Below are 14244 nucleotides of genomic sequence, written 5' to 3' on the forward strand. Positions count from 1 at the left end.
TGTGCAGCCTGAGTTGTAAATTAAATTCTCCTCTGGCAGAATCCTAAGGGATCACAGAAGCACAAAGACTCATTGTCTTTCCTAATGGGACATCCACTGCTGAGCACAAGACTACAAATTGCATCTCTTTGTCAACTGCAGCAACTTTTTCCTGCAGTCATTAAGAAGGCTGCATGATCACCTCTATGATCACATCCACCACTGTCAGGCAGTCACTGGCGTCATGAGTTACAGTACTAATTTCTCTCTCTCTCTCTCTCAGTCCAATATCCAAACAGGACACTGATGATCATTGTCTTCCACAGGTCTCTTCTCTTTGAGGCCCACAGAATTTCCAATGTCGATGCATTCATCTATTTAGATAGACTCTTGACATAAATCAACCTCCGACTTCCACAATCTCTCTTTCCTTCAATCCTTCCAGTTACGACCAGACTTTCAATTTCCTCTTTCCTCATAACGTGTCTGAGAAACTCCAATTGTCTCTTTCTGATGTTAACCAACAGCTTCTTCTTGCAGCCTGTTCTTAACAAAATATCTTAATTTGAAGCACGACTTGTCTAACATACCTTCAAGATATGCCTTAAAAACCTCGTCTCACTTGCCTCAATTCTCTTTTCCATATTTAATGATATTGTCCAGCATTCTAATGCATACATGAGGACTGGTATAACATAGCAATCCAAAATTCTTAACTTCGCCTCCATAGAAATTTTACTATTGGTCAATATCTTTTTCATTTTCAGAAATGTGTCTTTTGCCATCCCCATTCTCTGTTTTATTTCATGATCACATCTGCCATCTGATGTTATCCAGCTTCCCAAGTAGTTAAATTTATTAACCTGGCTTATCTATTCTTTTTCCAAAATGATGTTGTATACAGAAATGATCTTCTCTGTAATTACCATGCATTCTGTTTTTCTACAGTTGATACTTAAACTCTTCTTTTTGCTTTCACTAACAATTTTATCTAAAATTCCTTGCAACTTCTCTTCTCAATCAGCTATCAAGTGTGTCATCAGCGTAATGCAAGTTGTTCAAATTCTGTCTGCCAATGATCAGCCCCGGTAAATCATCAATCTCCCTCAGTATTTTCTCACTGTACAAGTTGAACAAGTCAAGTGAAAAAACACAGCCTTGCCTCATGCCTCTCTTAATTTGGATGAAATCACTTAGTTAATTTTCTGTCTTCACTGCTGCAGTGTGGTCCCAATAGATGTTTCTTAAAATTCTCAACTCTTTACCATCAATATCCAGTTCTTCTAGCATTTTTATTAACTCTTCATGCTTGACTATAACAAGCTTTGGTGTAATCAATAAAACATAGGAAAAAGGTTTTTCCTCATTTCTATTGACCTCTCTGAAAGCATTCATACCATGAACATAGCATTTCTTGTACCTCAATCTTCAGCAAAACCACACTGAACTTTTGCAATCTCCCTTCTTATTCTGCTTTTAGCTCTCATTATCAGCACCTTTAATAGGATCTTTGTCAGATGGCTTCAGTTCAATGGAGTTCACATTCAATGGCTCCAGGTCTTGGGGGGGAGGGGAGGGAGGGAGAGGCAATAAAGATTTACTGAGGTCTTCAGGCATTTTTTTCCACTTTCATAAGTCTCACTAATATCAGTTGTTAACTTTTCTATACCAAACTCATCCAAACATTTTTTTCTGTTTTACTGCAATCTCATCTGGTCCTGTAGCATTACTGGTTATCATTTACTTGATAACTTCTTATGTCAGACTTAATTTTCAAACCATCCACGTTCATTGTAACAAATGGCTTTTCTTCTTGACTGTCATGGAATAACTCTTCAATATACTCAGTCCTTCATTTCAATATTTGTTCTTGTTCCATAATTACATCGCCATTCTTGGCTTTTATACATCCCCTAGCAGTACATCCTTCTTGGTCTGTGATGTCCTTGATATTCCTATCTGATGTAACATTTTTATCCTTTTGTTTTTCTATCTCTGTACATTTTTCATTATGCCATTTTCCTTTTCTCCATTGCACATCGATCGATTTTTTTTGTCCAGTCTCTTTACTCTTCCAAACTATGCATTTTCATCTTTTTTCCATAAGTTCAAGGATTTCTTCAGTCATCCATTTCTGTTTCTTTTGCCTTACCTTTGATGGAATAATTTCCTTGGCTGTTTAACCTAGTGCTGCTTTGAAAATTTCCCAGTTTGACATATTTCCTTCATCTTCAAGTTTCTGAAAATGATTTTTAACTGCAACTGTGTACCTTTCTTTAATCAGACCTTTTCCCATTATAATTGAATAATCCAGCTTCTTTGTTGCTTTTGGTTTCTTATGTTTCCTCAATCTCATCTTGATGATGCATACTACAGGTACATGATCACTTCCACAGTAAGGTCCTGAAAAAGTTTTTGATTGTTGAACTGCATTTCTGAATCTTTTGTTGATGGTGATGTAATCAGTTTGGTTTCTAACATTATCTCCAGGACTTTTCCATGTATAATCTTCTTTTCGGGTGGCGTTCAAACCATGTGTTCATAATGACTCGATCATTTGCAACACACCAATCAATCAATCTTTCTTCTCTTTCATTTTTTTCTCCAAGTCCATGAGGTCCAACAATATTATCCACTCATTCACACCCAACTTTCACATTTAGATCTCCCATCACTATGACCACTTCTTGAGGTTTACATTGCTTTTTTGCTTTATCAGGGTCTTCCTAGAAACTATCAATGCCCCCTTCCCTACTTTCAGTTGTTGGTGCATAGACTTGCAATGTTGAAAGGGTTAGACTTTATTTTCACAAGCATCACTCTCCATCAGATATTGCCCCAAAACCATTCAAACATTTTGAGGTTTCTTCATCCAAAATCAACCCCTCTTTCATGCATCTGACCTCCTGAATAGATGATCTTCACATCTCCTCAAACAGTAATTCTAGTCTCTTTCCAATGTGTTTCAGAATATTGATCTTTCATGCTTGACATTATCCAATTTCCCAATTTGATGTGGAGCCTTCACATTCCACGTTGCCACTTTGACTGTTCTCTGACGGTCAGGAGTCACCTGTCACACATGACTATCCTTACTGGGCAAAGTGTTCTCACCTTTTTTTTTTTTTTTTTAAATCAGGGACCCCCTTCATGCCACTGTGTGATTTTCTTAATTCTTGAAAGACTATGGGTATGATGTTCAAATGCTTCCAGCAGCAGGCCAGTTTTAACTGTTAGGGTAATAGTGAGACAAATACTCTCTAGCTACTGCAGTCTCTGGGTCACCCTTAAGGGAAGGTGTTGTACCCATCAGCCTCCCCTACCAGGGTTATGGTTGAAGCTACTGGGGTCGCAGGGCAATGGATCATCTCATCTGCTGGATGCCTGGTGCAACTGGGACAACAACAGAGGAGATCTGCTCAAGTTAGCTGAGTGCTGCAATCTGCAGCAAGAAGTGGCAACCTATTGGAGTATTTTGCCAAGAACAATCCATGGTTTTTCAAGCTACTAGTACCCATCTCTAATAAGCAGAGCTAGTTCTTTACAAGGCACACCAGTTGCTCTCTCTAGAAACAGGGAAAGATAGGCAGGGATCCTTTCTAAGAAAGTAGCACAGTCTTCCACAGCAGACAAAGCTTTCCTCAGTGAATATGGATTCCTGTTCTGATTGACTAGACCTGACTCCTTGTCAGAGGATGACACTAAGGCTGTGTGTAGATGAAACGAGATGCGTGTGCACGACACTTTAAAGTGGGCTAAATGCTTTTGCTCTGCTTTAGTGGTGTCGGTGTTCGCACACTTTGGCAGCATACTGAGCATTAATTCCAGTTGCTGTAGGAAATTTGGCGGTGTAATGTGCCTTAAATGACTTGGGGTGCAGCATACTATAACTTCTTCAAGTTCTGTAGGAACTGCAGAAAGCCCTGCAGGCAACCTGGCAGCAGCTCGGGAAAGCAGGCTCTGCCCAAGAAAAGTGGAGAGCCTGATCTCCTGCCTGTGGGTGGGTGCTGCCTGGGGGGCGCTGCTGCTGCCAGAGGGAACCACCATCCCCTGCCCCCCCCAGCCCAGGGACCGCTCTGCCAGCTGGCAGCTCACCCTCCCGTCCCCTACCGGAGAGGCGGGTAAGTCAGCGGGGTGTTTGCATGACATGGGGATTTAATCAGCCCTAAATTGAAGCGGTGTTTTTTAAAACCCATCTATTCAATTTAGGGCCCCTGTTTCATCTACACATACCCTAAGATTTTAAAATTTTATAAACATCTTCCCATTTTTGCTTCTCTTTTTTTTTGTGCATCATGATCATAATACAAAACATCTCTTTAGACTTTTACTTCAGATACATAAAAAGCAGCATCATAACAAAAACAATAGGTCATATATTGACTTGGTGTAAAAAGGTGAAGACTACATACAGTTCTTCGATTCACCTGGTCTAATTTAATGACAAGCGTACATAATCCCTGTTTTCTTTACACAATGAACCAACCTGATCCCTGTTTTATCTCCAACAGTAGGGATGATGTGGGACAATGTCTCCAAGCCTAGAGCTGTTGAAAACTGCAAATAATTATTAAAATATTTAAAAAACTTCTCACTGTTGCATTGCATCATCCACTGAGGACCAGCAACAGAGACAACTTTCAATGTATGGGTTCTATTTGAGGCAGGATGGCAATCTCTATTTTCTGGCACTAAACCACGAAGAAACATGACATACCTGGTAATTTTCCCTGGATTGCTAACTCATCAAATTCATTTGGAAACTTCATGCCTTCCATTATTCTACCGCCTGCTGTTAAAATGTCATAAAGAAGCAAACCGAATGAATAAACATCAGCTTGCTGATTGTAAATAACATTTCCTCTGGCAACCTCCGGTGCTCGGAATCCTGAAAAATGAATCATTCATTAATAGTTATGATCCATGCCTGGCTACCGTCCTGTCTGTCCTTTTAAGAACAAATACTTCTTGATGAAAAATGTCACAAGAAGCTAACTGAAAATTACATGCTATTTCAGAACTGGCAGTGGTCCACATGCTGAAAGTCACAGAAGATACCAGGACAGTACAAATGCACTAAGCTGTAAGGCAGCTAGTAAGCTCCTGTACTATTAGATTAATACTGAAAAAGAAGGAAAAGTCTGGAAGTCCTAACTCAGGGCTTGATATGTGGCAACTGATGTCATGCCCTCAAGTTTAAGTCGGGGGCCTGATTCTCACTTATGATAAGGATGCTTTTCACTTCTCAACCAGTACAAAGGGGCCTATATATTTATGTAAAATACAGTCCAGTTAAAGTGAGTGAGTGCTCAGTATCTCTGAAAAGTCAGGATCCTAAGTTCACATTATTGACTGTTAAAAAACAACTACCATATTTACTTGAATATAAGATGAGGTTTCCCCACCAGTCAACATGGGGGAGCCCCTTGGCTTACATTCACAAACAAATCTATCATTTGACTGCTGCCAAAAGCAGCATGTGCTCAGTAATGGAAACCAACTATAAAACTGATTAAATGCAACCAATATTGAGCATGACTATAAAACACATGGCCGATATGGAGCAAACATACTGATGGGAACCTACCCCCCTTTTTTGGTTTAAGGCTGAAGTAGTTCTGAATTCCAAATAAACTGAGCTGAGCTCAATTGTTCAAGTCTGTGTGACTCTACCACTGGGCAAGTCTCCTCCCTCCCAGACTTATCAATCTGGGACTTTGGATATTTCCCAAATCCATGGCAGGCATCCTACGTGGAGGCCCCAAGCCCAAAAGTATGGAGTTCAGATACCCCCAAATCACACTTGCTCCTAGCTTAAAGGGTAAAGGAGCAAGCCAGGGGGAGAAAGCACAAATGCAGTCCCCGTTACCACAAAATTGTGCAGTCAGGTTCCCTGCATTAGTGCAATGGACAGGCCTCACCCTGGAAAACCTGTTGATCATAGTGTAACCCATCTGGCACAGCCCATTGCGCTCAGTCACCCTCAGTGCTCTTTTTGAAGTCATGAAGCTACTACATTATGTATTTTTCAATTTCCTCTTTACTCCCACAGCTGAGTTGTGCTTATCTTTCCCATTTCCAATGATTCCCATTTTTTTTTTTTTTTTACCAGCCTTAAATGTTTGGCAAACATCACTGAATGGGGCGCAAAACAGTTTACCCAGAATCCCTCTGTTGCCCTCCATTCTCAGCCTGTGCATATGATTAGTGTGGCTCTGCCTTCCATGAAGTGGAAATGCTATTCTGCACCTCATCTGCACATCAGTTTTTGGAGGACTCCAGGACTCATGACAAGAACACCTGGTTCCAGTCATGAATAAGGGTTAATTAGCACACAGAGCCTTTGTCGGGGATATCTGAAGTATACACATACACATACTGAACAGCGCAGAGCTGTGGGGTCACCATGACTTGAAACGGTGTGGTCTCTGCTTAGGCCCAGCCCAATGAGCTATATGGTAATTCATGAGTCTTCGCTTTGGGGAAAAAAAATCCCTGTAGCTTGCTCCTTTAGGTTTCTCGCTAGGGGCAAGTGAGACTAGGGGGCATCTGAACACCAGGGCTTGGGGCTTGCATGTTGGGTCCCTGCCATGGATTTGGGAATATCTGAAGCCCCAGGCTGAAGAGTCTGGTAGGTAGGATACCAGGCGGTGATAGCACCAGACACACTTGAATGACTGAACTCTGCGCAGTCAACAGATTTTTGGAACTGATTTGGCCTGAGAAACAACATTTAAAAAAAAAAATTGTAATTTTTGGTGATGTGGCATTGCTCTCATGCTCTCCCCCTAACTTGTTCTTTCAGCCTTTGGCTAGGGGCAAGTGAGACTAGGTGGTGGTAGCACCATGCAGACTTGAATGATTGAGCTCTGCTGAGTAGAAATTTGGAACTTAATTTGGAATGGATTTGGCCCTGGAAATTAATTTTTTAAAACAATAATTATAATATATACAAGCAGGTAAAAAAGTTCTACTTAAAAGTATGTTTATGGATACCTGGGCTAAAACTAGCTGCAGTTTCAAAAGAGGTAAATTGCATCAATTCTGAATGAATGAATGAAGCCTATGGGTACCTATGGTAATTGCCCAATATGCAAGTGACTGTAGGTATGTTTATTTCTAGGTCACTGTTTTCAAGTTTGCTTCTCACATCCATGTGTTTGGGGCTCAGGGAGAGCAGTCTGACAATAAAGAAAGGGCTACAGAGGAAAAGTTGGGGAACAGAGGGCAAGGGGGCTACCTGACCTCCAAATTTATCTTCCTGCTGTGGCAGTGGGAGAGGGACAAATTCAAGGCAAACCTCCAATAATTAGATTCCACACCTGGAAAATTGTAACAAATTTATACATTTTCCATATATAGAATCTAACTGTTGGGGGTCATCTTATAATCAGTGCTGCCTTATACTCAAATAAATATGGTATATATTTTATTTACAATTTTCATTTTAGTAATATCCAGGAAGTTGGGTTTTACATTTGCTGTGGAAAAACACAGATTTTTCTCTTTTAAAAGTAGAGGTCCAGCCTGTTTGGGAATAGATGGAATGGGATGTAGCGGGCACCGTGTGCGTTTATGTGCACACATGCACATGGCCAGTAACAAAGCCAGGCAGCAGTGGAGTGCAGCTCCCCCAGCTGCCTGCAGGTTAGTCTAAGGGGGGCCTACAGGTGACACATGGGAGACAGGGAGGGGCATAAGCAACGCAGGGGAAGTGGGGGTGTGGATTGAGGCTGCCACAGTGAGGGAGGGAGAGGGGCAGGTTGGCAGGAGGGGCTGGGGGTGCTGTCCAGCTGGGGTGGTGCCCAGGGCTCAGAAGGGAATGTGTGGCTGTGTGGCCCGGCTGGGCAGTGAGATAGAACCATTGGTGGCTCATCTGGGAGGTGGCAGGGGGGCCAGCTCCCCGCCTCTGTGCTCACACCTGGGGACAGGTTGAATGCCAGAGGTGACTCATTGGGAAGGCATGGGGGGCACGTGCCTCCCCAGATTTGTATGCCCAGAGGAAGGTACGGGGCTGCAGCTTGCCCACCTCTGTGGCCCAGCAGGTAGGACTCGGAACAGGATGGCAGAGACCCTTGGTGTTGCCGCCACCACTGACTCTGGGAGCCCCATGCCAGCTGCGCTACCAAGAAAAGGTGCCCCCTGCCTTCCTGGAAGCAGTGGCGGGGGGAGCACAATTCTTTGCTGCCACCTTCACTGCTGCCAGGCAGGCAGAGGGTGCTTCGTCATGGCGGTACGGACAGCATGGGGCTTCTGGAGGCAGCAGTGGTGGTACCAACTTCTCTGCCCTGCCCCACCCTCCCATGCCAGGTCCTGCCCACTGGGCTGTGGAGGTCCCTGCAGGGAGGGGAGCCCTGAGCCCTGCAGTGCATCTTCTCCTGCCCCCTATGGGCTCCAATTGGCTCCACTCTGGCAGTGCCACCCGTGGGAAGGGAGAGTGGAGGCGAGGCCTGGGCTCCATGCTCTGTTGCTCCTCTGGCTGCAGCAGGAACTGCCTCCCATATGTGGCAGTCAGGGCTCTGGCACTGCTGACCAGCTGTGGCTGGCACCTGTGGAGCAAGGACCAGGCAGGATGCAGCCGCCAGGTCCTGTAGCCCTGGCAGCTGGGTACCCCCTCCAGTAGGGCTGGGGGGGCAGAGGATAACAGGTCAGGAGTAATGGGCAGCAGGGCTGGAGGGGTGGACTGTGGGCTGGGAGTGAGGATCACTGGCAGGACCAGAGGCCAGCAGGTTGAGAGTGAGGGGCACCAGCAGGGCTGGGGGACTGTGGCTTGGGAGTGAAGGGCAATGGTCTGGGCAGGGACAGGGCATCAGCATATCAGGGCTGTCCTCCACTGCAAAGTAGCAGGGGGAACATCCGAAGCTGAACTTGCATCCTGGGAAACAAAAGGGGGAATGGGAGCTCTGGTTTTCTATGATACAAAAATCCAAAATCATGAAAAATGAACGCATGTTCAGATCAAACATTTATATGGAAGAAAAAATGAAAATCAGTAAAATAGTTCAATTTGTGCTCTTATTGTATCATTAAAGTCCTGTAAAAGGAAAAAATGGGAAGCAGGCTTGGGACAGGTATTTAAGTTTGCAGGGACGCAGGCTGTAGCTTACTTGCATTACTATTTAGGCCAAAAGTTCACAAGGACACTTTTTCTATACCTGGTGTGCCTTCAGAAGTTTTTATTCCCATTCTGCAACAATACTGAGCAATGCCATAATCAGCAATCTTGGCAATAACGGCTGCATTGGGATACAATGTGAAGAGCAGCACATTGTGAGGTTTTAAATCACGGTAAATGATCATTGCTGAGTGCAGATACCTGTCAACACATAGAACGCATTCAAAATCTGTATATATTACACATATACACAAAGGGATGGCTGGGGGGGGGGCTATAGCTACCCCAAAATGTGCCCTAGCCCCCCTGTAGCCACCCCTGCCAGTTCCACCCCAGCCCTGCCTCCCCCCCCAGGCCACTGCCACCCACCCTGTGCAGTGGAGCCCACCCCACTCTCAACTGCAGAGGCTCAGTGACCCCCCCACCACATCCTCCTCCCTGGAAGAGGCTGGTGCCACCCTGTACACACAGAATGCATCATAAATACTATAGTAAACAAGGCTTTTAAATATTCACCATTCTGATATCAGTAGGTCACATTTAACCAAGATGGCATCATTTTGATTGATTGTGGGTTTGGAATTATTCAAAGAACATACCAATATACAAATAATTTTGTATAGTAGTTCAAGAGACCTCCTGAAAGATGTCTATTAAAAAGCATTAAAGTCACTTAATCTACACTAGCCCCAAGAGTGTGTGCCAGATGTGGTTTTAGAATCACAATTCCACATTTACAGATTTGAAAAAACGGGCCAAATAAATGTGATCTAATGTTTTTAATGGGCTGCACAGCCACATGGCAAGGTCAAGAATTTGAGCAAACTCCTTTCTGAACTTAGAACACACATACAACAAAGAAGTAAAAACAGGGAAGTGACCAAATACAAAACGAAAGACTGCAAGCGGTGTTCTGGTTCCTGGCTCTGTTGGTAAAACATCACTTTATGCTTTCTATGTGTGCATTCATTCCTTCCTCAAAAAACAGTAAAACAAATAATATCTGCTGCACTTCTCTTTTTTAGACTTCTTGACATTTTCTCCTTCAGGCCACTCATAATGCACATTAAGAACATGTGATATTTGGCCTTATAGTTTATTAAAATCTTGAGAATACCAGTTACAAATGTCACAAGATGCTCAAATTATAAAGACACTAAATGCCTTTGACAGAATATTCTTTTTGTCCTCCATACCAATAAATCCATTATGGATAGTTGCCTAATGAATTTAATAGAAAATGATGTCCTTCCTGTTGTTTTTGAACAATCCTAAATAACCTAATAGAGGTTCAGTGAATTTTATGATGGTTCAAGAATTCACAGAAATAATATTTTTCTTATTAAACGATTCAAAAGTGAAAGCATAGCAACTTTTTTACCCGAAGGAAGCACCCTGCCTTCTATAGAGGAAAAGGTAAGGAAGAGAAAGGAGAAAGTTTTCCTAATTTCAGGCCAACTACATCTTTCCATGCTAAAAAGAGCATTTTAGGACTGTTTACCGTAAGCCATCGGCTACGTGTAGAGCTATCCTGTGCTGAAGTGTTCTGGTTAAGGTTGCATTATCTTGCTGAAGCAAACGATCTAGAGAACCCTTTAGGGCTAATTCCATTACCAACATCCTGGGACGGATTGCTGCAGCCAGCAAAGACACTAAGCTTGGGTGATGGAGGCGACAAAGCACCGCCAGCTCCTGTAAAATGTAAAATCAAGTGAAATCCTCCACATATTATATAACATTTATAGTTCTGCAGTGATACATGCAAGAAAATTCAAAATTAAACTTGAAGTTGTTTTTAAATGTTGCCAAATGGTTCACTAATGTTGGTTGCATTATTAAGAAAAGGAGAAAATGTCTTACTTGTCTTAAGAGTCGGAGTGAAGTATGCTTATTAAAAAACTTTACGGCTACTTCTTCTCCACTGTAAGATGCACGGTACACAGATCCAAACCCACCATCACCTTTTCAAGAATAAAATAAAAGGGAGCATTAAAAATGTTATAGCAAATCTTCCCAATTTGACAAGAGTCTGATTTAAAAAAAAAGCATAGGACTAGTGTGCCAGCAGGGTGTTCTGCAAAATCAGCCCTTAGATGCATATTATTGGGATTTAAAAACTATGAAATAAACCTGCAATTTGGTCATATTTTAGTAGAACAACAAGAGTTTTTTACAAGAGGAAAAGCATTAAAAATGTTTTCAGTTTATTTTAAAATTTAATTCTGTAACTTGTACAAGGTTGCCATACATTAGGCAGAGACTAAAATGTATATTTACCCAAAAGAAATTCAGGAGCTTGGTCAAATTCCAATTCATCATTGTTCAACATGATATTCCGAGGCAAATCAGCCAATATCAGGTCAGGAGCAATCTGAGCTATTGGAATGGTATATTTTGGCTGATCTGGACTTACTAAGAGGTCACCTAAGTAGATAAAAAAGGAAAAAAACCGTATGTGATGCCCTGAAAAAGGAGATAGGATAGCATATTTGCTACTCCACATAGTGAAAATATATCTATATCTGTCTCTTTCTACATATATATATATATATACACACACACACACACACACACACACACACACACACACATATACATACATACATACATATACATATATATACACACACACACACACACACACAACCAATACATACTTCGCATAAACCCCTTACACTACCAATAAAAGAATATCATTATAATCTATACGCATTAATAATTACAATCCGTAGTTTAATGGTATGTAAAGTGGACAATTTTAAAAACAGCTTTTGTTTAGCCAAAAGGTATCATGCAGGGCTAAACTGAGGTTTCCTTGCTTTTCTTTATACCTAGAAGAGGGAATTCTAGTAACTGTGTGGCATCTCTTGGTTAATATTGCTGTTTTAATTATTACTGTTGTTCAGGGTCTAATCAACATTGCTAATGTCAACTGTATTATTCATAAGAGTCATAGTTACTCATGAGAGTAGTGGCTACAGGATCAGACCTTATAACTGAGTAAGAGAATGGCTCTTTTCACTACCCCACAACAATAACATAACTAGGGCAGGGCACCCGACATGGGCACTGACTCAGAGAGGGCACTAGAATTTCATCTGCTCCACCCCCACCACCCAGGCACAGCACCATGTCACTCAGCCATAGATGCTAAGTAGCCCTGTGCTCAGTAGTGTATGGGGCTACAGCAGGACTGCTGCACTGAGGGGAAGGATCATTGTATAACAGCTGCACCACCACAGCAGCACACGTTTCCTAGAGGATGTTTCTAGTTCCCTGTTCGCTCACCCCCACCCCAGATACTGTACTGGGTGCAGTTGCATCTCCTGGGGCAAAACTAAATCCATTCAGTTCAACCCCCCTGTCCCTGCATGCACTACAGGATGCAGGGCTGCCCAGCTTTCATTGCTGTGTTACCTGTCAGCTCTGTTCCTGAGGGAGCCCTGGCACCCAGCTTACTGGACTTACAAAGGACTTTTTCTATTTCCTCCCCCCCACACACACCTCATCTAACCAGAACTACACAGAAGTAAAGTTTACTAGGCATCTTGGGCCATACATTCCCCTGTCCCACTATGGGAAGTCTATTTAAACTCGATTGACTAAAACTCGGTTGCTGGGTTAGGGAATGCTGAGGCAAGAGACTAAGTCAGAGGGGGTATGGGCAACATTTGAACAATGGTAAAGGGTTCATCACAGCATCTAGCCCGTTGGAGCCCTGACCACATGTGTTGTCATACTTTTCCTGGGACGACTAGTGGAAGTCCTCCCCACAAAGTTTATGAACACTCCAATAATCCCCTTAAGTCTGTTAAAAGGCTACAGTAAGATCTGGAAAAGTCATGCTAAGCTGAGGCTTATTCACAACAGGTAAAAATACAAAACCCTGATGCTGCAAGCTATCTAAGAAGAAACAATGAGGTATCCCATCCAGTATATCTGCTCTCCATAGAATTTCAAGCTGTCTCCTAAGTGTCTGGTTACTCCTTAAAAATGTGTGTTTTTTCTGGTTGTTAATCAGTTTCTTGAGATGTTCCAAAGCAGATAACCCCTTGTTAACAGAAAAGACAATTACTTACACAATTAAAAGAATACTCTGAAGAAGCTGAGCTGAGGGTATAAAGAACTATAAAAGCAGTAAATGGTGTGCTTCAAGAGAAAAAAAATCTCTCTGACATCATCTGCTGTTGTTCTCAAGAAGCTGGAAGAAACAAATCATCTCCCTTCAAGGAATGTGCTAAGATCTTTACCTGTCAGCATTTCAACCCAAGTGTTTTGGACTGGTGAGAGAGACCCCAGCTCTCGCTCTTTTCTTTCTCTCTTCTCTCTAGGCGTAGATTTCTGAACCTGAACTATATTAGTTAAGCTTGAGCTAAGTTTCCCCAAATACTTAGTGACACCAAGGTAGTATTGTAATTACTTTGATTGTTTTCTTTCGCATGTCTATTATTACTAGTACCATTATACATTTCATATACTCAGCAATAAATAACTTTTATAGTCAAACTGGTAGTAACTGGGTATAATTTTCCTTCTCTACTTTTCCTACCCCACTTGCTCTGCAGCACTGCTTCTTTTACCTAAGCTAAAGATCCCTGTGAAGCCCAGAAATACTGTGGGGTCTGCTCATCAAGAGGCTACCACTACTAGGACAGTTAGGGCAAAAGATTGGAACATGCTGAGTTTGAAACACATAAGGGGATCAGCACAGACCGAGTGATTTAGTTTGGCTCAGACATACCCTTATGAACTGAATGTTGGCCCACGAGGGTGTCAGCTGGACACCCAGCCTCATTCAGAGGTATTCTGCTCACCTGTGTGTTTGTGTCTGACTGCACAGGAGGAACCCAGCCCCATTGAAACTGAGTCCTGCAAGATAGCTCCATTAGGGGTAAGGACTTGTAGAAGGGAGATATACAGCTCCGTATAGAAACACCAGTACACAAGCAGCACATTGATAGAATTACAAAGACCCTAGAAACGTATCCCTAATAAATGAGCACGCCACAAAGTGATGGGCAAATCTGGTAACAGCTGGGAGGTGCAGGGATGTATGTGCCATAGCAAAGTCTCCCAGAGAGGAAAGGGGGCATTCTGGTTTCCCCTGCTAAGCCTGCTTCTTAGCTGTAGCAGCTTGTGCTTATTCTGCT

The 14244-nt window shown here is 42.6% G+C and overlaps 1 protein-coding gene across 1 annotated transcript in view; it reads right to left on the minus strand.

Moving 5' to 3' along the window:
* The window catches only part of LRRK2 (leucine rich repeat kinase 2), a 109733-nt gene that overhangs the window by 14483 nt on the left and 81006 nt on the right, over window positions 1–14244 (minus strand). The window contains exons 38-42 of the mRNA XM_090042051.1: window positions 11372–11518; window positions 10955–11055; window positions 10596–10786; window positions 9135–9295; window positions 4697–4867 (exon numbers count right to left, since the gene is read on the minus strand). Of these exons, the coding sequence (XP_089898177.1) occupies window positions 4697–4867; window positions 9135–9295; window positions 10596–10786; window positions 10955–11055; window positions 11372–11518 (771 nt within the window). The remainder of the gene's footprint in view (window positions 1–4696; window positions 4868–9134; window positions 9296–10595; window positions 10787–10954; window positions 11056–11371; window positions 11519–14244) is intronic.

Source organism: Crocodylus siamensis, chromosome 4, assembly GCF_052110815.1.
Source record: "Crocodylus siamensis isolate JL-2025a chromosome 4, ASM5211081v1, whole genome shotgun sequence".
Lineage (NCBI taxonomy): Eukaryota > Metazoa > Chordata > Crocodylia > Crocodylidae > Crocodylus > Crocodylus siamensis.